The sequence below is a fragment of the Saccoglossus kowalevskii genome, chromosome 3, assembly GCF_978046115.1.
Source record: "Saccoglossus kowalevskii chromosome 3, keSacKowa6.1, whole genome shotgun sequence".
Lineage (NCBI taxonomy): Eukaryota > Metazoa > Hemichordata > Enteropneusta > Harrimaniidae > Saccoglossus > Saccoglossus kowalevskii.
This window is the reverse complement of record NC_140643.1, coordinates 32,732,544-32,758,728: the sequence shown is the minus strand read 5'-3', so window position 1 is coordinate 32,758,728 and position 26,185 is coordinate 32,732,544. Positions and strand designations below refer to the sequence as shown.

The 26,185-nt window shown below is 37.3% G+C and overlaps 1 protein-coding gene across 4 annotated transcripts in view; it reads right to left on the bottom strand.

Moving 5' to 3' along the window:
* Positions 1-3,172: 3,172 nt before the first annotated feature.
* Positions 3,173-26,185, bottom strand: part of LOC102802379 (uncharacterized) — an 82,213-nt gene continuing 59,200 nt past the window's right edge. For 2 of the 4 annotated variants that reach the window (XM_085497070.1, XM_085497068.1), the window contains exons 2-9: positions 23,290-23,490; positions 11,524-11,611; positions 9,252-9,763; positions 7,832-8,021; positions 6,655-6,867; positions 6,371-6,531; positions 5,671-5,876; positions 3,173-5,537 (exon numbers count right to left, since the gene is read on the bottom strand). In XM_085497070.1, coding sequence (XP_085353196.1) covers positions 4,662-5,537; positions 5,671-5,876; positions 6,371-6,531; positions 6,655-6,867; positions 7,832-8,021; positions 9,252-9,763; positions 11,524-11,611; positions 23,290-23,422 — 2,379 coding nt within the window. In that variant the 5' untranslated portion in view covers positions 23,423-23,490 and the 3' untranslated portion in view covers positions 3,173-4,661. Of the gene's footprint in view, positions 5,538-5,670; positions 5,877-6,370; positions 6,532-6,654; positions 6,868-7,831; positions 8,022-9,251; positions 9,764-11,523; positions 11,612-23,289; positions 23,491-24,044; positions 24,298-26,185 lie in introns of those variants that run through there. The other 2 variants (XM_085497069.1, XM_078006469.2) reach the window with 2 other exon arrangements.

Sequence of the window (26,185 nt, the reverse complement as noted above, 5' to 3'; positions counted from 1 at the left end):
ATAATAACGTTTGATCAGAATATAATAACATTTGATCAGAATATAATGACGTTTGATCAGAATATAATAACATTTGATCAGAATATATTAACGTTTGATCAGAACATAATAACATTTGATCAGAATATAATAACGTTTGATCAGAATATAATAACGTTTGATCAGAATATAATAACATTTGATCAGAATATAATAAAGTTTTATTAGAATATAATAACGTTTGATCAGATTATAATAACGTTTGATCAGAATATAATAACGTTTGATCAGAATACAATAACGTTTGATCAGAATACAATAACGTTTGATCAGAATATAATAACGTTTGATCAGCACATAATAACGTTTGATCAGAATATAATAACGTTTGATCAGCACATAATAACATTTGATCAGAATATAATAACGTTTGATCAGAATATAATAACATTTGATCAGAGTATAATAACGTTTGATCAGAATATAATAAAGTTTTATCAGAATATAAAGGCAAGTGATCAGAATATAATAGTTATAGTGCATCTAAGACAGTTACGGCTTTCCATAATGGGACATTGGCTTCATGCTTGTACATAAAAAACTAGTAAACATTGTCATGCGATTTATGACCAATTTTTAAAGGGCGGCAGTCGTCGTGCCGCGTCCTGTTCGATATGGGACTCATAGCGACGTATACAACGCGTGTAAAATACATTGTTTATTTACATGAAATTCGAGCACGCGCTGCGCGACGACCACAGCGCTTCGTCAAATCAAAGTAAGCTTATACTGTGTGTGCGACTCAAACCAATGCTCGCTTACAGCCTTATAATCCCTTATCTCCACGTCACAGTTCATCTTTCCGTCGGCCTCCTTGGCGTGGACGCACGGGTTTCACGCTCTCTGCACATATCATACTTGATCGAGGGGAAGACTTCAATAGCGCCGTTCAGTAAACTGTTTGAAGCTGTATAATATCAATACATGTAACATTTTTATTGTTTATTTCTATCCATAATCGAAGCCATGAAAAACAAGTTTTTATCAGGTATTTCTGCCTGGAGAAGATTTCACAACATCATGATAAACGACTTACGAGTTAACCTGCCACGTGACATCTCAAGTCACTTAATCCAGAAATAAATACGTGAGAATATATATTGGAAAGCGCCCTCGCTCGCCAGTTACTGCTTCGTTCGACGGCAGACCGGCAAACGGAGACATCGTTTTCTTTAGATTTTCTTAATTACGTAATATAACTAAATTTGAAAAACTTCTGAACCGTAACACAATGTCGACAAAATCATGGATTTAAACCGTATGAATTGTTATAGTAGTATCAGATACAATGCGTTGCTAACCTGTTTTGGCAAATGTTTGACTGATCGGATATTTTTTGAAGATAAAATTATAAGGCATAGATACGTGTATAAAACAATTTTCGGTATCGCACCAAAACCGAAATATCACTTTTCAAAACGTTCTCGGTGACCACTCTTACAAAATATCATAATGTCAGTTTTTTTTTCAGATTACGTACAGAGTTATCACACTATCTGCATAAAACAGAGCCAAAGATTGATAATATTCCGACAATACGTCACCAGATCTAAACAGGATTTAATGTTGCTATAACAATACGGAACAATTTTAGTGCAGTTTTTCCATGTGGTCTTCATTTTGATATAATTGTATACGTGTATGTCAGGTAATTTACTCGTCGTCCGAATATTTCTATGGATACGAACTAATATACCCAGCACAACCATTAACGCGGTCGGAAATTAATAAATAAACATAAATATGTCATTAAATATTATCGGAATTGACTGAATTGCCATGATCGGTAACGTGTTCCATTACGTCTAATCACGACAAATTAAAAGAAATGAGAAAGCTGCTGGAACAGATAAATTTTTCCATACAACTACATCCTTTAATAGTAAAAATTGTCAATTTAAAAACATATTGTTCAGATGATATAAACTCCTGTCTGTCATTTAGGCAAGAGGCAGAAGTCAAACAGCGTCACCACTGTCGTATATAATTAACACGTCACTAAAGTTGAAGACCTATTTCAATCCTTCCAGTATTATCCAAATTACTTGAAAGGTTCGTTCATCTTCAACTAAGTTCATTTTTAGAAGAGAACAAACTAGTTACAAGTTGTCAATCTTATTTTAGATGCTAGTATACCATTCCACGGTAACGTCGCGTGTTAACTTGTGACGTCTCTGTTAAATAGTTACGTAACATCTAGGGACGGTGACAGGTATTGTATTTATAGACCTCAGTAAGGTGTTCTGTAGACTACGGTATTTTAATTGAACAATTGAGACGATTTGGTTTGGGTGTCGGTACCATTGCGGGGTTTAGGTCGTCGCAAGTGCTCAACATAAATTGTAAATTGTCATCATTACCGAATTTTAGCATAAACAGCATAGGCAGTATAGTATTGTCTACGATTTAAGAGTCAGCATTCCAGAGGGATCGTTTTTGGGTCGACTATAATTTATACTTTATGTAAATAACATGTCAGATAGTACACCTGGTTATAGTTTTATTGTGCCTCATTTTTTACTACTGTGATGTCATGACTGAAAATTCGGAAAAAATCTTGATAAATTACAAATCCCTCAAAACAGTGACAAGACTAATGCTGGGAGCTGACAAAATGTCACACAGGGGGTATGATCAAACAACTAGACTGGATGTCCTTTCGTAATCGCAGAAAACTGCTTAAAGCGGCGCTTATAAAATAATCCTGAAAAGGCCCCTGATTATTTAAATACACCTTATTCACACAATTTTCATTATAGTGCGTCTTCTCTCTGGAATCCTATGCCAGAGTTCAATTAAAATAGAGTCTTTATTTGTACAAAATGTTTTTTTAATATTTCTATGAAAAAAAAAGTTTTATCTCAATGTGCTTTTGTTCGGACTTTATGAAGCTACTGAGGATAAATAAAATAAATACAATCATAGTAAATCATGATAAATCACGTGATCATTCTGTACAGGCGTAAACGGTCGATTTGTTCATTCGGAGGACAGATGAAACGTATTCATGGTCAAATATGAGTCCATGTTTGCAAAATAAATCGGTTAAATGTGGATTTCCACTGTACTTCTGAGACATGCATTACTTTTTTTAGGTAATATTCCACTCATGATTGTAACACACGTAAAAATATTTTTATTCTTTATTATTTTATTAAGTTTTATTTTATTTACCAATATATACATTATTTTCTATAAATTATTTATAGCCGCTATGATAGAATGGGTATACTGATGACTTAAACTTTGGTACATTGTATGAAACTGTACAATATCCTTATCACGCGATATGTTGATACACACTGATTCAGAAATGTGACGTTAAAATATGTGCGTGACGCTTTATGACCCTCCCCCCATTTAACATGTCTTTTGGACAGTACGGTCTCCGCGAAATAACGTCTTGTTTAATTTGCCAAATTATCTGGGACAGTTTTAATATCTTATTCTATTAACGGTATTACTAACACTTCCGTAAAACCGCTGTTTTTGTTTTCGTGATGTTTCTAACGGAGTTATACAACCAATTGGCAAATTCTGTGATGGATTAAATCAAATTCATCTCAGCACATCTAGCATTTCACAACAGTAAATATTCACCAGGTCGTTAACCCCTTCTCCAACATACTCATTTTTACGGGTTTAGCATAGTGATGAGTTTGGACACTCTTTCCCACGTGTTTGTTTCCATGGTTACAAGGTATTTATTGCAACAAATTGACATCTGAGATATGTTGCTATGACTACTCTAATGGAAGCTGTATTTGTCTAAACTATAACGATATGAGCTTGAATACAAATATTAAATATTTAGTTGGCACAAATTTCAGATAAATAATATAGAATTTACAACTTAGCATAAACTTAGTATTACTTGTAAATCTTAGAGTTACCATAATAAACACTAACAAGCAGTACTTTTTGAAAACACAAAACATAAATATATGGTAAATGAATCCATGTTTTAACAAATACCCGCTTCACCTCAAATGGATCGCAGGAGTCCGACAGAATAATACAAAACGCTAAGAAATGCAGACATAACTACAGTGGCCTAATTAAATATGAGATGTCATAGTACTTTTAAATTGGTAAAAGGGGACCTGAATTATGACAACTTCGTTAAAAATATGTTAGCTTCATTTTCAATAACGAGTTTTGGTCATAAAAATAACACACAAAATTCTTATAAAAAAGATTAACACGCAATATTTAGAATCAAAAACTGTGGACGTCCGGGATAAGGGCTTTCACGCCTAATGTTCACAGGAGATTGGCGGAACAAAATTACAGTGGAGAGACATGTTTGCTAGAATCTGGAAATGCATCATTTACGACATACTCACTGACATACTAGATAGATAAAAAAAATGTTCGAATGTCACATGACCGGTGAATTCCCTGCCGCGTTACTAGAAAGTTAATATATATGTGACAAAAACGAAATTATAAATTTACACATTTTTTAAAATTAGTGATTCATTTTATACATATGGCAACACATCATGTCACAGTGACGATATTGGCTTTATTTGTATATATACATTATTAGCACTAAACAAAGCCTTCGTGAACTGACTCTTAAATAGTCCTTGTTTATAAAGAGACAGTCAAGATAGTTTTTAATTATCAGAATTATATCCGTTGTAGAACATATAACCTGTAGCAGGAACCGTGGTTCCCCGGAGAAATTCTCTTTTCCCGCCCACATGAGAACGCTGCCTGAATCTGTGAGGAAGTTTAGATCTCAATAAATGGTCTCTTTCTAGCTCGGAAAGACGCCGTAGTTTGGGAAAATATCCTTTGCCAGCCGTCCTGCCATTTGCATTTAAGCACCAAGCACGGATTTTAGTCTCCAGGGTCGATATTTCAGTCTCGTTATCCTCAATAACATTGTCTACATCCTCTTCATCATCGGTTCGACTATCCCCGTACGTGGAATCGGCAGTCGACGTAGCCTGAGTACTGCTATACGACATCACCGTCGGACTACGAAACGGGCTATTGCTTCTTTTCAACCACGGTTTTGAGACATAATCTGGTGCGGGTTTGGCAGAACGTTGTACGGGTTGCGACGGCAAGATTGAACCAGGCATTTGACCAGTGCTCGTCAGTGCATTGGGGTTAAAATTGGCGTCCTTTGCTGCCATTGGATTTAACGTAATATTACCAGTCCTGAGGGTTGCCGTTGCATCTAATGCACCCGTTTGAAGTGCCTCTTCGAGCACTTTGTGATCTAATGTATGTAAACTGGTATTCATATTGGAAGCCGCATGTGCCGTGAGTGCCTTTATTAACTGCTGGGCTTTGATTCGCCTCTCGCGCTGCCTTCGTCGCAAAAAATCCCTCTGTTTTTTCCTTTCAGACAGCGAACTGAGATACGCCGTATCGTTCAACAACGGGGCACTTTCCATGTCTGCTCTCTTCTTCATAGGTTTCCTAGATGCTGGGGTGTTTATTTCTGTGAATTTCTCAACCAGTGTTTCTAAGATAGGTACCTGAGAATAAACAATATAATCAACATTATTCTTATGTAAAACATGCAATGTGTCAGACTGAATAGCACGCATAGAAAGTTGAATAGCGCCCTCTTTGAGCAATATCGCGCTTCAAGTAAAATACTGGCCTCACCTGCCCCTTTTTTATCATGTCGCATCTTTCTAATCTTGATCGTAATTTGGTTTCTATATTAAGTTTCATATTATCTACAGTTGACGGATTTTTCTTGATAAGTAGACGCTCGAAGTTATTCAAATTTAACTCAAATATGTCCACAGTTTCCATACTTGTAACAGTCTGCATGTAAGTTCCCATTTTGAGAACAGCCTCGACGTCGCCTAGATATAAATAAATATAAATAAATCGTCGGTTGCCATATCAGTTACTAAAATATACAATCATTTACACTATTATCCACAAAATTAAGATGTATCTATTTAATTTGGGTGATATAATGAAAATAATGAACCTGAACTATACATTCATCATGAAATGTTAAAGGGCGGTAGTCGTGGCGCTGCGCATGTGTGACATTTGTGTTGATAAACATTGATTTTCCCACAATCCAATGCGCTCATCTAATGGAAATCACAAGTATGAGGTTTGACCTGGGTGCAACTTGCACTGATTACCGCCAGTGAGTCAATACCTTCCAGTCACCTAAAAAAAATACCTAATTAGAGCTTGGTATCGCTCAGTTTGTACTCGTTGATCTTCGCAACAGTCAAAGTCGCCATCTTTGTTTTTATGAGACCCATATGTCTCGCGCATGCGTGGCGCTGATTACCGCCCTTTAATAAAGTTTCCCCATCCATGTCCCATCGTAGTTTACCTATCATTTCATTGACTCCAACAACACATATATCAACAGTTTTCTCTGTTCGTTGCCTCTCTGCTGCCACATAACCATCTCTTCGACGAGCAATATCGGGACCACTTTTCCGAACATCGGACGTTTTGTTGTTTTTTAGTATAAGATCAGTTTTATCTTTCCTGTGGTGAAAACAGAAATACAAGCATGACAGGAAAATGATCATAGCCACTAGAGTCGTAACAATATAATTTAGAATGCAATAAAATGTGTTATTTTACCATTCTTAGCTGTAAATATCTCACCTAAGCTCAGCGTATATAGAGTCCTTCTGTGGAAATAGTTCCGGATATTGCTGTTTGCTAAGGGCTGGTTCGATTGACACTTTGGCTTGTCCCTTGGCTATGAACACTATACCGCGTAGCTTCTCGCCTTGTCTTACTATAGTATGGTTGTAGCGTACATGACTTTTCCGTAAACTCATTGCTATAAGATTTCGGAATTTGGGATTCCATTTTCTGAAGAAACAAAAACAAAAACAAAATGGGGTGTTTTCTTGGCTTGTCACTAGGCGGCGCACAGTGATACAGCGCTTTAACATAATCTCCCGCTCTGTATATTAGTGTTTGTAAAGCAAAGGTCAATCGAATTCTGTCAGAACGTGTCATGACCTCATGTAACGTGAAAAAATGCAACAATCTGCCGTTGCCAGGGGTTAAGTGCACATTGCATAGAAAATGATTTGCTTAATTTGTTTTCAGTTTGTTTCCATGGCGATTATAGAAAATGTGTTCAGTCTATTTAGGATAGTTGTTTCGATTAAATGGTAGAGATAACTTATGCCCATACCTAAATGCCGGCAATACGTGTCATGTGCCACCTTGAACATTAATACATTACGATACTCTATGTATGTAGTTATCAACCTTAATATCAAATGCGTTCCATACAGCGCGGAAACAGGGACTAATGGATAGATCTTTGTGTTTCTGTACGTGTGTGCGTTCACCCGTCAATATCCACTAGCATCTCACACATGCTTTGAAAAACGTTTAAATGTCTTACATACGTCAGACATTAAAGCGGGTACACGCATTTTTTTCATGATCCAATTCAAGGTGGCTGAGTGGTCATTCAAGTCATTTTACGTCCGAAAATGTACAAACCCATGTTTTACCACTATCCCGGAACCGGATCTCAGTCGTGTGTAAACGGATTTGGTTTAAACTTGGCACATATATTGTACAAAATGAAACACTGATGCCCGTCATTTTATTTTTGGATCGAGCTCATATTTTGTTTTAAAGAATGCAGTTTCGATTCCATATATCCGACATGCCTAAATTTCGCACATACATCAGACATGCATTGTTTTTACCATGAAATAAAAATGGCTGACCGGCGGTCATCTTGTTTAAATGAATGAAGTAATACAAGCGGGGGCTATATGATCCAGGACACAAACACGTCTAATATACTCACTTGAATAGAGGGAAATTATTGATAAAGTCATGTTTGGCTCTAAATTCTGCTTCTTGCGCCGCTTTGAGACACCTTGTATAGAGATCTCTGTTGACTACAATGATATCACACACTGTATCAGCGATAATGGAAGCTGTCCGGATACAATTCTTCTGTATCAACGCGATCTCACCAAAACTTTTGCCACCACCTACGATAAAAACGGTTAAAATAATTCAGCAAATCTCAAACCAGATATACAAGTCAACAAACTCGCAATAAAAACACACTGCAAGAATTTGTCATATGTGCTTGATATATTTCTGTGGCAATAAAAACGAAAGAACTAGACAAAATATTATATGCCGCCATTTAATTTATACTTTGTGTTAAAGAATACTAGTACCTCCTTTTCAACTATACCTTCACAATGCGATCTTAAATGTAATATACTTAGATGTAAGAATTGATTTTAAAACAATTCCCCCAAAACATATAGGACATTCACACGTTTATGACAATCTGACTGACGTGCCGTAAAAGGGTCAACTATTAAAGCAATGATATGAAGGACGTGTTCCTTTACGTCATAGAATTGGGATGACGCGTCAAATACGCCACAATAGAAACTCACTTACGCGTGTTTTGATAAAGGTCAACGAGCAAGCATTCAATCTTAGTCACCCATTTTGTCAAACAAATACTCGAAGTGAGATGATTTCTCTGTTTCACCATGGAGATGAGTTTTAACAGGTAGCATAATACTACGTAATTTTCATGGTCGTAGTTCCGCACATCTATCATGATAGACATGAAGTATGACTTTCTATTCAAATAATTCACTGTTCTCCAATGCCTATATTATTATTTATCATGACAAGTGATTCTTTTCAGCATAGCTTTCATAATTTGAATGCTTCACAAAAGAAGAAAGTCTAGCTGACAAATGAATATAAAGCGAGTGTCTAGTACTCAGCGGTTCTCTCAACTTGTAAAAACTGACGGCTTGTTTCCTGACATCCATTAGCCATCAAATCACTCTGCCAAATTGAGTATATCGCTTAATATATAGACAAGGAATCTACACAAAAGCCGGTCAAAAGGCCTAAACGAAAACTGAACAAACATCAATATCACTGTGTGGAACAGCCTTTAATGAGTAAAAAAAGATCTAATAGTGTCAATGTTTTCTCGGATGACATCAGCGCGAATTAAACGACTTTATAAATGTTTAGTCAATATTGAATTTCACATGCAGTAGGTAATTCGCTGCAGGCAATGTTTTAATACAACATTGTGATTCTTGAGTTAATCGTGGAGGTAGTGGGTTAATAAATGTGTATTGTATGCAATGTGCGTTGGCTTGCACATTGCTCCGCGGCATTTAACACAGTACTCACTTATTTACCAACATATACAACAGGTATATAACAATCTTTACCTAATTGGACAATGTGTTGACCAAACGGCGTACGGTCTAATTTCTTGTCATCTTTTTTCTTTTCCTTTGGAAGATTTGACGTTGGTTCGGTAGGGCCTGCCTCTTCGTCCTCCTCCTCATCATCACCGTCATCCTCTGATGATGAAGACGAAGACGATGTTTCGACTACTCTTCGCGCCGGTGTTTTGGGTTTCTCTTCTACTTGTTTCTCTACTTCCTCTTCGACAACTGGCTTCGGTTTCTCAGCTTGTATTGGTTGTTTATTTTCTGTGGATGTTTTTCTACTCGCTGCTCCCCCCGATTCTCGTGACGTCCTCCTACTCTTCTCTTGTGACACCCTGCGTTGTTTCTCTTCACTCACTTTTCGTCTCTTTTCTTCGGAAATCCGTCGACTTTTTTCCTTTTCTTCACTCTTCTTCCGACTCTTCGTAGTTTTTGTAGTTTTATTGTCTTGGTCTTCAAGTTGAGCATTGATCATAACAGACACTGCGCCATTAAGAGTAATGTAAAAACTGGAACAAAAAAAATGTTATTAATATTTAAAAAAATAACATACATTTCATGGAAAACAAAACTGTTCAGCAATTGGGTGTGAATGTTGAATGAAACAGCCAATTCAACAGAAGAATATATTGGGTGTCAATATTGAATGAAACAGCCAATTCAACAGAAGAATATATTGGGTGTCAATATTGAATGAAACAGCCAATTCAACTGAAGAATATGCAATTATAACACGAGGAACCTAACATTGCTTTCTTCTACCATGTTTGTGTTGTATGGTGACAATTAGGGACATTATCGAAAATTGCATTAATAACCCAATATATATAATATGTGCGACTAATGTCAGCCTAGTGAGGAAATCAGTAGTTTTATATATTCGGTCGTAGCACCGATATTACTGAAAATGTTATCTCAGTAATATTTTCATTGACGTGACTGCAAAATAATTGATTGAGCTGTTCATTTGTTTTGTTATCGGTATGCTAAAAACTACTAACAGGGAAACTGAAAGCACAATTACCATGTTATTACCATGCGCGAAAGGGAAACATTTATTTCTCCCAGGGGAGTGTCACCCAAAACATTATAGTGGCAAGGCATTAATGTTGCCCATCACGTAACTTAAGGTAGAGATGCAGGTTCGTGGCCACTTGGGAGTGAACATTTTTTTTTGGCTTTATATTATCCAAACAGTCTCGGCTATAGACTGTTGTAACTTTGTAGAATTGTGAACAGTGGAACATACTCAAAAAAAGATTTTAAAATATAGATAACAGGTGCAAACATTCTCTCTTTTGAATGCTTAGCAAGATTTAGCAAGGCTGTACATAAATAGTAAAAAAAAATATGGTGAAAAAAGAAATGACGGGATGTCCATATTATGCACTATATTTAACTTTTAACAAAATGATAATACATTTAAATTTGGAACTGTTACAGCCATTTTAATTATGAGCATTAGCAAACTTCTTACTGAGTGAATTGTTATGCAAATTAGCAATTATCTCAGCTTCTTTTTAGTGCACATCCCAGAACTATAAAAAAAATAGCTCCTAGACGCTTTGACCTTTTGTTTTGAAATTTTCACAAATGATTGACAATATGTTTATCTTCAAAACGCCGTCGGAGCATTGTTTTTGGTTGAACAGTGTTACAACAATCGTACAGACAACTAGCCTAGGTGTTAATTTATCCATAAACTCGAACTAGTGAAATTTGAGCTGCTGCCCTGCAAAATTGACAACTGGTAGACAGTTTTCAAGACGGCACTTTCTGCATAGTAAACAGATGTACCCATAAACAAATTTTGACAGGAAAAAGAATTATGGTTTAGAAGCTAATTTTATTAAAATAATTTTGACCAAAAAAGCACATTTTTGTGCACATTTCAAACTACAGTATCCATAAAAAAATACTAACAAAACTTAAAATTCATACAATAAGCTTTCCGAAAATATATAGTTTTTTGGACAAGGGAGGTCATCTTGGTTTCCTAATTAACTAATTAAAATACCTGTCAGGTAAACTGCATCTCTACCTTAAACGAACCTTCTGCTGTTTTGTGTGTACGCATGCGCTATAACACCTCTCACTGAAATAACGTGACCTCTAGTTTGTATTTATTTACAATGAATACTCGTAATTGAAATATGTAGTGTTTCTCCCGACTGTTACCGTCACCAGGATCAGTCAGGAATATTTCTTCGTGACGAAATAATTAAAAATTAAAGGCTTGAATGCAGAGTGAAGGAAGGCAAGTTCTCACCTGTCGCCCCGTTCCCCTTGTCGTATAATAACCGTGTCTTCGGGAACCTTTCTGAATTCACAGTTTTTTATGATATCTATTGCGACATCTGTAATACAAAGATATCATAGTCAGATTTAGTTGAATTATAAAAGTAACTTGAATCAAACACACTCGATCATAAGGCTGGTATCTAGTATGGATTGCGATGAAATTGAACATACTTTATAGATCCCAGTGAAGAGGTACAAATACTAGTACACATGAATATGTCGTGGTAATGATACGACCGTAACTTATTATATATTGTCGTATCGTAGTCTATCATACACTCATTGTCCGTGTGGTCATATGTGGTGTCCAACACATTACACGTATACACAAACTCAACGTGCCCAGCAATTCAATTTATTTATTTAATTTCACGTATTTTCTCGTTGGGCTAATAGTAGTGGTGATAAGCCGTTACACCGAGTGGAATATGAAAATACGATCATCGCAAAATGCTAAAAAAAAGTCATTGCAATAATAACATTCTTGGTCAATTATAACATGAGCAATGAGGTATAATTGCACGATATTGAACTTGGGATTTATTAAGATCGACAGAAGGTATTATAACGGAGCAGGTAGTGAAATCAACTGGTGGTCACAATGTCAGGGCATTAAGTTAAAAGCTACTAGCCTTAAATCCAATAATCATACACACGCTTAACGATCGCTGCGAAGTATTGTCGATTGCACACCTGGTATTCCAAAGGAGTATTCAATCTGTATATTGATGGGTTATAAATGTCGTGATATGAGCAACATAGGCATGCATATAACGACCAATCAAATATGTAGTGGCAATGTCAGATACTTCGTGAAGTCACGTGACTGATTTAAATGTACTTTGATTGTTCTCTGCTTGAAAAGGCTCTGAAAAAAACGACTCTTGCAACACATCCTGATTCAGGTAAAAATTCAGTGTTTGTATTTGAGTAGATTTCAGACAAAAGGACGATAAAAATATTAGAGGATCTCATAAAAATAATGCGTGCCACGGCCTTGTATTGACGATCATCAAGTACAGCACACCCAAGGATTTTTTACAATAGAATTGAATGTCACCTATTTTGTTTATAAATTTTGCTGTGCATTTACAAGAAATTTAAAACTTGAATAAAGACTGGAAATGTTATTCTTCATGCAAAAACTACCGCACCTTTACTTATCCCGGATTTTTAGTTTACCTCAGGCTGGTTCGTTTTTAAGTTAATAGAAATAAATAAACCAGAAACAAAATATACAAGATTTTAGGAGGAAAGGTCTCATGAAGGAATGATCTCCTCTGTATTCGTCCTGCCTACCCAACGCCCAAAGAAAGGCTGCTTTGACATTTATTATTATGTACAAGGTACCTTCAGTAGAAATGTGTCTGATTTCAAGTTGTTCATTTCATGATGACATCTACAGTTTTCTACAGGTTTTGGCGAATTTCTATGTAATTGTTGGTAACACTGCTATTATCACTATAATTAAATTATGGTTGCCCGTTCATTAACTTTGCAATGAATTGAAATTTGTATATTATACAGCTATGTTACATTGCGTTAGTTAAAAGGTGGCGGTCGTCGCGCTGCGCATGTGCGACATTTGTGTTGTTAAACATTGATTTCCCCCATAGTCCAATGCGTTCTTCTAATGAAATCACGAGTACAATATTTGATGGTTTGAATATGCACTCTGAGATAATTTATATAGCTTTATTGGGGTATTAGAATTATTAGGAGGAACATTCGATTGTGTGGAAGAGCACGACTGGAATTGCGGGAAATATTTGCATCAGCATCCGAAAAAAGAATACAATTCAGACCATCAAATATTTCACATCATAATATACCAATAAAATTACGATCTTAGAGTCATGATTAAAGAGGCAATGTTGGGATAATAGGTGATTTTCCGTTCAACTGCGAGATCTCGCGAGATGCATGAAAGATGCGCGTCGAACGTCTGCCGCAAAAATCGAACGATTCGAATTTCTTTATCATTTCGTAGCTTACATTGTCCGGCCGATCTTCCACAGAGAAATATTGCTTTCGAATACCCTCACTTAATCAAAATTGTCTATCATCAAATGTGTCCAGCACATTATTAAGCATGGAAATGCCCCCTAAAATATTTTCGCGTTTGTCGAATCCCACGCGATGTTTGACGCCACTACGACGCTATGATCTTTGTTTGTCCTGTTTTTTACGTGCGATTTCACGCATAACGCGTGATTCTCGAAGTGAACGGAAAATGGTCTATTGTGCAGTTTTGATTCTGATGTACATGTTATGAACACTCGTTTGTAAAATATGCCTAGAATAAATTAATGTTATACATCGCGCACTTCCCGACTACAACGATAGACCAATACTGTAAAATGACTCATTTTTGCTGATTTACCATTTCAGGCATATTGGGTGGGGTTTAAATTCACGGTTTTATCATTTAGTTAATGTGTTATATGCTAAATTTTACATATTCACATAGTTTTAAATTAGCGCATTTTGACAGTGTCAAGTCATGCTAGACCCGAATATCACTATGCTATAACTGCATGTATATGTGAAACTGTAATTGTTAAATACATTAAATTATAATGTGCTTGTTTTCTAAGTGTTTTATAAACATAAATAAATAATTGATTGCTTATCGTTTCTTTGAATTTATTTCATCGTTTTATTGTATAATTTTACTGTATACTTATCTCTTTCTCTCTCATTTTCGTTTTTATTGAGATCATTATTGCAGCACGTTGAATTGAAATTGCGACATGCTGTGTGTTTTGTTACAAAATACGTTCCGGGGGTCACAATCCAATCAGCGTATAGTAATATATTTAGACAGTTCAATTATGCTACCATATTGTCCAGGTACAATTGCAATAACAAAATAATTAAGCAACATGCACAGATTTATCTCCGTCTGGCTGGTGAATAACACTGTATACAAATCTATATATTCATATAATAGACTGAACGTTTCTCGTCGTGTTTGGTGACGTCACAGAAACAACGCGCTTGTGTAGTTGAATAATACGTTGACAATTTGTAATAACCGGTTTTATAGGCAATAAACAGACTTCCGTTTTGAATGTGTTGTATCGTCCAGTGATATGAGAACTAATAACCGTGGTTAATATTCCCAAAAGAAACGAACGTCTGTAGTCTATTAGTATCCCAAACTTAGTAAATTGGCATAATTGCTCTCATTATTTGAAGCTCTGTTTCTATGGTAATAGTCGATAAGGAAAAGCAATTTTAGCAGATACAATGTCGGCTACGCTAAACAGGGGACAGGCTAGGTGTTGGGGAAAACGTTCCAGTAGTAAGGTTGTCAGAGAGGTAGTTCGGTTAAAATTGTCTTTTAATCTAGACGGCCTATTTGCAAAATAATATTCCGTATATTTGTATTTCATGAATTTATTATTATTTCAGGTGGCATAAATCAACATTCTAATATTCTTGTATATCGTATATCTCAGTTATAACTTACAAGTACACATCAAGGTAATTGCCAATTAAGGAAATAGGCCTGGGCAAACAGCTTTAAATCTCGGAGCAAAATACCAGTTTACCAGTAAACACTGCGGAGCGTTTATTGTCGATAAAGTATCAGTTCAACAGGCAATACTGTAGTGTTATTGCCGGCAAAGTACTGTTCCAATAATGAGCGTTGTATTTTTTATTGAAGGCAAAGTACTGATTTATCGATTAATTCAACATTCATTGTAAATAAACGCAGTTCATGGTGTATTTAATGGAACATCGATATTATAAATATATCTGTATTCTTTGAAGTGCATTGTCCCAATAACACTGTGAGACTTAGTGTTCCGAGCTTAGCGCGCTTTCTAAATATCACACATTTAAATTACACTTTTTCACGCGCAAAGAACGATATAAAGAAAAAAATCCTAATGCCGCTGTCAGATAATTTCGCTTCAGGGTAAACAACCACGAGAAGACTGTAAAAGTTGTAAACAGGACACGTTCTCTAGAACCTTGGGAGGATTTTGTGATGGGAGTATACGAATCGCCTCTATTTAATTGCATTGTATACCAGACCAATTCTATGTACCAAGCCTTCAATTGTACCATACAATAAATAGTGAGACAAGAACCAGCTTCAACAGATAACACGTCTCTGTCGCCATAGCTGGGGTTTCAGAACACGCAACTATTTTAATGCTATCTTCTGAGCTCAGCGGTGGATTGTCTAATACTACAAACGATCACAAAAGCATGTCAGATTTCACGGTTAGAGTTCGGCGTCCATATCAATATTTTAGTTCGAAGCTTGTAACAAACAGAAAAACTGGACAAAACAAGGAACCCTCGTCAAATTTACGCAAGATTCTTGCTGTGAAAGGGTCTCAGTGAGCACCCGTTATCCTGTATGCCATCGGTTTATTATTTTTTTCAATGAAATCAAAAGACAAGCACTTTTCTGTTTAAAACTGTAATTTACAGTTAACGTAAACACTACGACCTAGTAAATGTCGAGGATCATTATAAAGTTTATATCTATATATTAAAGACATGTTTACAACACGTAAATCTGCGTAATTATGTTACTATGACAACATGCGGAAATCTACGCGGATTAGTATATAGTGTAATGTGTGTTTAGCTAGTATGCCATTTAGCCTATTTAGCTAATTGTAATTTCACATTGTAATTCAAAATGTAGCTAATTCAAAAGTTTATTAACAAAATGAGATTGTTGCTACTCTAGATAAATTAGGATTTTGTTAATTTGTGCATTGAGTCAAATTCGCTAAAAGGCATGTAGCTATTTTAATATCTCTTCATTAGAGTAACGAAATTAAAAAAACCGAAAACAAACAAAGTTAGAATGCTAATAAAAGCTCATGTTGTACATGACATGTTATCATGCACAGGAATATCACTAGACTTTAGAATTACATGAAGTTTGGAGATAAAAACAACACTTATTTACTTTCAGGCTGGTTTAAAAACTAAAACAACTGATTATTGTACACCATAGTTAGACAAGATGGCCCGACGCATTAGGTACTTATTTATGAAGAGCTGAGGGGACGGTCATTCCAAGGTAGCTGTACCGTGTTTAGATGTTAATATGTACACAGGTTATGGCCATGGTCACTTAAATATCCACATTGTTTCCCTGCCACCCGCAGGGAGTTTTCCATGTAACCTTTCGGCACGTACACAATACACGACAATGTGGTTTTGTCAATTGTCAAGACTGCTATGTAAGCCACCATCCACGTCGTGCCCAAGTCACCTAGCTACGTAGACACACAGAAGCCATAAACGGATGTATTAGCAATTGTAAACATGTTATATCTCACAATGTGACGGTTAATGGGGAGTGGCATGTTCTGTAATAGTTAAAAACAAGTGGATTAGGCAAACTTTACTACTCCGAACGCACGTCTTGTTCATAATGGATGTCAACTTTACTGTTTATCGAGGGGGATTAGTGAGAGAAGGTGGATTATTGGGGAGATGAGACCTAACTACAGCAATATTTTCAAACTACAGCTTCAGATTTCTGAAACGCAGTGTTGTGCTGTGACATTTATCAACCTGTCAGATTGCTGACTCACAGTGATTGTGCCGTGACATTTACCAACCTGTGAGATTGCTGACTCACAGTGGTTGTATCATGACATTTACCAAACTGTCAGATTGGTGACTCACAGTGGTTGTACAGTGACATTTACCAACCTGTCAGATTGCTGACTCACAGTGGTTGTACAGTGACATTTACCAACCTGTCAGATTGCTGACTCACAATGGTTGTACAGTGACATTTACCAATCTGTCAAATTGCTGACTCGCAGTGGTTGTACAGTGACATTTACCAACCTGTCAGATTGCTGACTCACAGTGGTTGTACAGTGACATTTACCAACCTGTCAGATTGCTGACTCACAGTGGTTGTACAGTGACATTTACCAACCTGTCAGATTGCTAACTCACAGTGGTTGTACAGTGACATTTACCAACCTGTCAGATTGCTGACTCACAGTGGTTGTACAGTGACATTTACCAACCTGTCAGTTTGCTAACTCACAGTGGTTGTACAGTGACATTTACCAACCTGTCAGATTGCTGACTCACAATGGTTGTACAGTGACATTTACCAATCTGTCAAATTGCTGACTCGCAGTGGTTGTACAGTGACATTTACCAACCTGTCAGATTGCTGACTCACAGTGGTTGTACAGTGACATTTACCAACCTGTCAGATTGCTGACTCACAGTGGTTGTACAGTGACATTTACCAACCTGTCAGATTGCCAACTCACAGTGGTTGTACAGTGACATTTACCAACCTGTCAGATTGCTGACTCACAGTGGTTGTACAGTGACATTTACCAACCTGTCAGTTTGCTAACTCACAGTGGTTGTACAGTGACATTTACCAACCTGTCAGATTGCTGACTCACAATGGTTGTACAGTGACATTTACCAATCAGTCAAATTGCTGACTCGCAGTGGTTGTACAGTGACATTTACCAACCTGTCAGATTGCTGACTCACATTGGTTGTAAAGTGACATTTACCAACCTGTCAGATTGCTGACTCACAGTGGTTGTACAGTGACATTTACCAACCTGTCAGATTGCTGACTCACAGTGGTTGTGCCATGACACTTACATACCTGTGAGATTGCTGACTCACAGTGGTTGTATCGTGACATTTACCAACCTGTCAGATTGCTGACTCACAGTGGTTGTACAGTGACATTTACCAACCTGTCAGATTGCTGGCTCACAGTGGTTGTACCGTGACATTTACCAATCTGTCAAATTGCTGACTCGCAGTGGTTGTACAGTGACATTTACCAACCTGTCAGATTGCTGACTCACAGTGGTTGTACAGTGACATTTACCAACCTGTCAGATTGCTGACTAACAGTGGTGTACTGTGACATTTACCAACCTGTCAGATTGCTGATTCACAGTGGTTGTACAGTGACATTTACCAACTGTCAGATTGCTGACTCACAGTGGTTGTACAGTGACATTTACCAACTGTCAGATTGCTGACTCACAGTGGTTGTACAGTGACATTTAGCAACCTGTCAGATTGCTGACTCACAGTGGTTGTACAGTGACATTTACCAACTGTCAGATTGCTGACTCACAGTGGTTGTACGGTGACATTTACCAACCTGTCAGATTGCTAACTCACAGTGGTTGTACAGTGACATTTACCAACTGTCAGATTGCTGACTCACAGTGGTTGTACAGTGACATTTAGCAACCTGTCAGATTGCTGACTCACAGTGGTTGTACAGTGACATTTACCAACTGTCAGATTGCTGACTCACAGTGGTTGTACAGTGACATTTACCAACTGTCAGATTGCTGACTCGCAGTGGTTGTACAGTGACATTTACCAACCTGTCAGATTGCTGACTCATATTGGTTGTACTGTGACACTTACCAACCTGTCAGATTGCTGACTCACAGTGGTTGTACCGTGACACTTACCAGCCTGGCAGATTGCTGACTCACAGTGGTTGTAGCGTGACATTTAGCAACCTGTCAGATTGCTGACTAACAGTGGTGTACTGTGACATTTACCAACCTGTCAGATTGCTGATTCACAGTGGTTGTACAGTGACATTTACCAACTGTCAGATTGCTGACTCACAGTGGTTGTACAGTGACATTTACCAACTGTCAGATTGCTGACTCACAGTGGTTGTACAGTGACATTTAGCAACCTGTCAGATTGCTGACTCACAGTGGTTGTACAGTGACATTTACCAACTGTCAGATTGCTGACTCACAGTGGTTGTACGGTGACATTTACCAACCTGTCAGATTGCTAACTCACAGTGGTTGTACAGTGACATTTACCAACTGTCAGATTGCTGACTCACAGTGGTTGTACAGTGACATTTAGCAACCTGTCAGATTGCTGACTCACAGTGGTTGTATCATGACATTTACCAACCTGTCAGATTGCTGACTCACAGTGGTTGTACCGTGACACTTACCAGCCTGGCAGATTGCTGACTCACAGTGGTTGTAGCGTGACATTTACCAACCTGTCAGATTGTTGACCACGGTGGCAATACTGTGACACTTACCAACCTGTCAGATTGCTGACTCACAGTGGTTGTACCGTGACATTTACCAGCCTGGCAGATTGCTGACTCACAGTGGTTGTACCGTGACACTTACCAGCCTGGCAGATTGCTGACTCACAGTGGTTGTACAGTGACATTTACCAACCTGTCAGATTGCTGACTCACAGTGGTTGTACGGTGACATTTACCAACCTGTCAGATTGCTGACTCATATTGGTTGTACCGTGACATTTACCAACCTGTCAGATTGTTGACCACGGTGGCAATACTGTGACACTTACCAACCTGTCAGATTGCTGACTCACAGTGGTTGTACGGTGACATTTACCAACCTGTCAGATTGCTGACTCATATTGGTTGTACCGTGACATTTACCAACCTGTCAGATTGTTGACCACGGTGGCAATACTGTGACACTTACCAACCTGTCAGATTGCTGACTCACAGTGGTTGTACAGTGACATTTACCAACCTGTCAGATTGCTGACTCACATTGGTTGTACCGTGACATCTACCAACCTGTCAGATTGCTGACTCACATTGGTTGTACCGTGACATTTACCAACCTGTCAGATTGCTGACTCACAGTGGTTGTAGCGTGACATTTACCAACCTGTCAGATTGTTGACCACGGTGACAGTACTGTAACACTCACCAACCTGTCATATTGCTGACTCACAATGGTTGTACCGTGACATTTACCAACCTGTCAGATTGTTGACCACGGTGACAGTACTGTAACACTCACCAACCTGTCATATTGCTGACTCACAATGGTTGTACAGTGACATCTACCAACCTGTCAGATTGCTGACTCACATTGGTTGTACCGTGACATTTACCAACCTGTCAGATTGTTGACCACGGTGACAGTACTGTAACACTCACCAACCTGTCATATTGCTGACTCACAATGGTTGTACCGTGACATTTACCAACCTGTCAGATTGTTGACCACGGTGGCAGTACTGTGACATTTACCAACCTGCCAGATTGCTGGCACATAATGGTGTACTATGACGTCGGATTGCCGAGTCACTGTGATTTGGATAATGTTTTGAATCACTGTTATGACAATCTTATGATGTACGCCGTACATACATCTTGTGTGTAACAATTATCGTAATTAGCAAGTAAAACAATTGACGTATGCTAATTATTGGGCAGACGCGAGTAAAATTTAAATTTAATAATAATCTATGCATAGTAAGCACACCTATTTCCTGACACGTGTTTCACACAGGCCACCAATAAAATCCCCGTTGCCACCTGACCGAGGCTGTACAACTGCAGCAAAACATTTTCATTGCAGAAATGTTAAAAATAACCGACATGAATTTGTTCAATTATCCTTGCAAAACAACCATTTAAAATGACCAATCAACGTCAACGCACTGTGAATAAACTGAATCGTTATCCACTACGCTATATTCAGCTATTCAAAACAATTGCGAGGATAACGTGACACCTTCAACATATTTGATTAAATAATTTTAAAAAAAAACGTGTTACGTTTACCGAGTAAATTCCACGGGTACCATGGCAACACCTATCAAATAAAATAACGAAATACATCAGCCAGGATAAACACTGGAAATTACACGCACTTTGCGTAAATTGGATATTTATTAAATTTGCTTGCAATCTAATACAAAGTAATGGAGAAATGACAGCCACCTAGGCTACCTGACAGGACGGGGATGGCAAGACAATATTGAAAATAATGTATAAACAGAATTGGAAAGAGTCTCGAGGGATGGCATTGTTCCACTTGAAAGCCGTGCCACTCTTAGTGGTATTTTGCTTAGCAATGAATAAGTTAAATGTATTCATATATTAACTACTTCCATTTAACTGAACCAGTTCTCGGTGTGTATTGTGCATCAATTTAACGACGAGCAGTTCCATGCACATTTCACGTGGAGCTTGGATATGCAAATGTGTTTTATTTTGTTATTATTTCCATAGTGCACGTTGAGTTCACAATGAATTAATCGCCATTAAATCTACCGTCAAAGCCAACATTCCCTTTACTGTTCTTATTGATATATGCTTTATAATAGTGTTCGTTATTGAGAGACCATTTATACTACTATGACATTGGTGATACCGTCACCGTTAATTCATAGTGTACATGGCCCAGCGTGCCGATCAACTTATGACACTTTTAACATATTACACCATAGACCCCACGAATAGACCAAGACACTATGCAGATTAAACGAGTGTATATCTAGTACATGTGTACAACTTGAATATGCCACATTAAACAGCAGTCAACCGGGGAACGGTCGTGTGTAAATATTAAACACCACAACTGTTTTATTTCCCCCTTGTGTTCACACATACACTGATATTACTTATCATACGCACCTAAAATTTGGTTTAAAAAAACTAATTTCTTGTCTGTCGGTAGCATTGCGAGGAATAAAGTAAAGAATACTCTCACCAAAACCAAAACCACAGTTATTTACTGTTACTGGCCTTTATTTGGGATCACCTGTAACGACCAAGCCGATCTTAATTTAACGGGAATGAGATAAAGAAATTCTCAGCATGGAAACCGAATGTGACGGTGTTATACATACAAGTGCATATTAAATTAACACTTTATATTAATTTAGTGATCTTGAGGTCGGCTAATCTGATCATTGTGATATCGATACATTTTAGAGAATTTTGTTGACAGACGTTATCAGATACCGAGAACGGAACGAATACACATGTCTTTAAAATAAACTTATTACAAATAGGGATTGTGTTGAAAACAGTCGTGTTTATATTCATTGACTTCGGTATCGCTTATAATCAGAAATAACAGTGAATTAAATTAATTTAACACGTTCGTGGAAATAATTACCAAATATGGCTTTGTTTACGTCACGTATGACCTTGTCTTTAATTTGCTTTGTTCTTGAACCCATTGCCACCCAATGCGTAAGTGTTAATAAACTAATAAACATTATTATTACTGTGTAAGTAATACAAAGTTAAAGTGTATCGCTAATTCATATTTTTTAAAGAAACAAATTCGCATGTCAAACTCAATCGAGGGAGGGGGTAGTATGAAGAACACTGTTGTTCTAACAAAGCACTCGGTATAATTATGATCACATTCTTACCCGGGAGTATACCAAGCCGCCGCCGGGTGAGTGATCGTTCACCACAACCTATACAACTTGCACGTAATGACAATATGTTATTTACTCCACTGTTTTCAAATCACACATTGTTATAGAGAATGAATCGCCGAGATCCAAGCTTAGTCGATTCAGTAGGCTACACATTGACCTCAAGCCTTAGAAAAGATAGCAACCAGCTAGTGGGAGATTACCATCGTCTCAACACAACACATGGACATAAACACGTTCAGGTTTTATGGTGCAGTCACAATTACGAGACATACCACGAGGTCGTCTTGAGATTTTAAATTTCAACGATACAGGAATACTAATGAATTCAAAACTAAAACTAAAAACGCTCACGGGAATAACCAGTCAGGATTTTATAAAGTTTGTTGAGGTCACATTGAAGACATTGTGCCTATGTATAGAGCCTGTCACTGGGTTGCCTACATGCGTTCACAGTGATGTCATTGTTTATACATACGATATTTCCATGGTTACCAGTAGTTGTTATTGTGGAAATCATGCTTACCTTTTTGTAAACCCTTCAACAAATTACTCTTGTTAAAAATCCATGGTAAAATTGATTCAATATCGGCTTCTTTTCGTGCATCGGGTTCTTTGGTAATCAGGCTGATCACCCGTTCATACATATGTAGTGCCATAGTGGTAGTCAGTCAGACAGTCAGTCGGTCAGTTCTGTACTCGGCCACACCACACACCTCCTGCAAGACTGCATTTAGCAATCATGAACGACACAAATTCCGATTAATTTAAACATTTAAATAGACTAGGTCAGAACTCATGCATCGCATAGTAACAAGACAAGTACTTGTGTTGAAATGAGCTAGGCGAATCAAAGTGCGCTGATAACAGAAAACTGGAAAACAAACAATAATTATTTTATACATTAAAAAAATAACGGGTCATCGATCGGTTCGAGGACTGGTCATATTATGGTGTGTTATATTCGTGCATGCCGCTCGCTATGCCACTACGCTACTATTATACTGGCATAGCGAACACGTTTTAGTAGCAACAGGTTGTTGTACGTATCCAGACTGCGTATAACAATGTGCGGAGAGCGCAAATATCTATTACAAACAGCGACAAAATGTACATTTCGTATCACACAATCATCCACCGTTGCCTGTCAGCGTTCGGTGATACACCTTCTTATATATATTACCAAAACTGCTTGCAATGTGAACACCGTGTCAATATTATACGAGTTTTCATGGTACAATGCGAAGAACCCCTCTATAACAATAACATGACTGTGTTTACCTATGCGACGTATGAACCGAGCACAATCTACGAATAACTACCTTACAAATCAGCCAATAATCCCGTACGAGATAACGTTAACATGGCGGTCAGCGAACCGACATAGGGGTAGTCCACAGATCCAAGTGTCTTGTGCGCGAAAAAACTTAAAAATAGCCGACTGAGGAATGGATACGAAATCGTCTTTGTAATCCACGGTTTTAACATTCATCTCCTTAGCTGTTCCAAGTATTTGAAGTGGCAGAGTACGCCCCCAATCATTGCCTTATTTCCATTTGCTGGGAACGAATTATCACTTAGAACAAAAGCAGGATTTCGTTGATCATGGCAACATATGATAACGTTTGTTGAATAACTGTGTTGGTTGTACAGTTGTGCTAGAAATACGAACATGCTAGGATGGGCTAAACAACGCCAGAGGGGGTGCTAAAACACAAATAGAAAGCTTGCCAATAGAAAATGATGAAAACGTATTTAACGCTCCAGTGAACGGTTTCTGTCCTCGCAAAAAAGGTGAAAATAAAGGAATAGCGTCCGTACCCAGCGATGTTCTCTAATATATAAGGACATACACTAAGATGGAAGGCTGTAGACTAGCCCAGAGTCACCGATTGTACAGTCAGGTGAAGTTATTTTTCTTGATAAATGTTTTGACCTTCGGTGTCAGCATTATTCTTTGTTTAACTATAACAACAGGGAGGATTGAGGGGTACAGGCGAAGCAGTCACCTATCAACACCCGGTTATAAATATATTTACAGCTGCCTCATAATATTTACATTATACATATTTATTTCTGATACTAGTAGTGATTTTAATTTGTTTTCTATTATTTAGCTATTTTAGTAATTACTGTATTTTACTTTCCTTTATCTGATCATTTATTTTAATTGTTTATGTTTTTTCTAAAAACACATTTACTTTATTGTAATTAATTTAATACCCTAAAGAGGGTACAATGTCAATAAAGTTTACTTTACTTACTTTACTTACAAACAATACAAATAACGGGGAACCATATGGGACAAAGGTTATCGACTATTGAAGACAATAACCGATAACTAATATTGATCAAAATTTTAGATAAATCGGGGATAGTGAGATTTAATTGTTGGTCTCATTTAATTTTTTTTTCGAATTGAATAAGTGATGTAAGTTCATGTCTGCGCAGAGACTAATACAACACATTTGACAATACGTGTTAATTTTTCCAAGAAATTAAATTATCGTTAACACTGAATTACATAACGACTAGGTTTGTGTATTAATATAGACATGCTGATAATATTAATAAGAATGCAACTGTGCGCATGTGCTAAATATTCGTGGTATACATGGTATATAATTTTATAGATAAATTTTGCGGTGAATGACAGTCACATTAAACGCTGCTTTTACCTGTATACCACTACCAAACTGATTAATTTATCACGTGACAAACCAGTCACAAATAAGAAGTCAGTATAATACATTATGCTAGCCAGAGAATTAAACAGTCAGTTTATAGATGAACTAATGCCGTAGACATTGGGTCAGCATCCATTATTGATTTTAAGAATAATCTGTGTCATAAAGCGGAAAGGCCAAAGGTAGTTTCAACTCAGAAACACGTGGTATACGATGAATATGTATAAATTACACCCATGTCACCAGTAGCAACAACCTCGACTACGAAACATGACGCATAAGGCTGTGAGTGGTGTCAAGACGAATGATACAACAATGCCGGATTCAAAGCGCCTATTTTAAGGACTACCAGTAAACTGTACAGCAACCAGTAAAAGAATGTTATTGTCACAGTTATAGCAGTGTTTTGGGCTTTCGAGTCCGATCGTAAAATACTAGTACAGACAATCATTCAGACGGACGTGAAACACGGAGCACATCGTTACCAACAAATAGCCATAGGTCGATATATCCTGCCAATGAATGCAGGTTTCCGGGCCACTATTTACCACCCCCGACGTTTCGGCCAGATCCACGTTTTATATATTATCGACTGAGTCCTTGTAGTTCTATATATTTAAATATTTATTTTATTTATATTTACCAATAGCTAGTATGTCACAAATGCCGCGTATTGATATTTATTTACCAATAAATCGTACATAATCCGTTGCAACAACGTTATTTTTCTTTTAC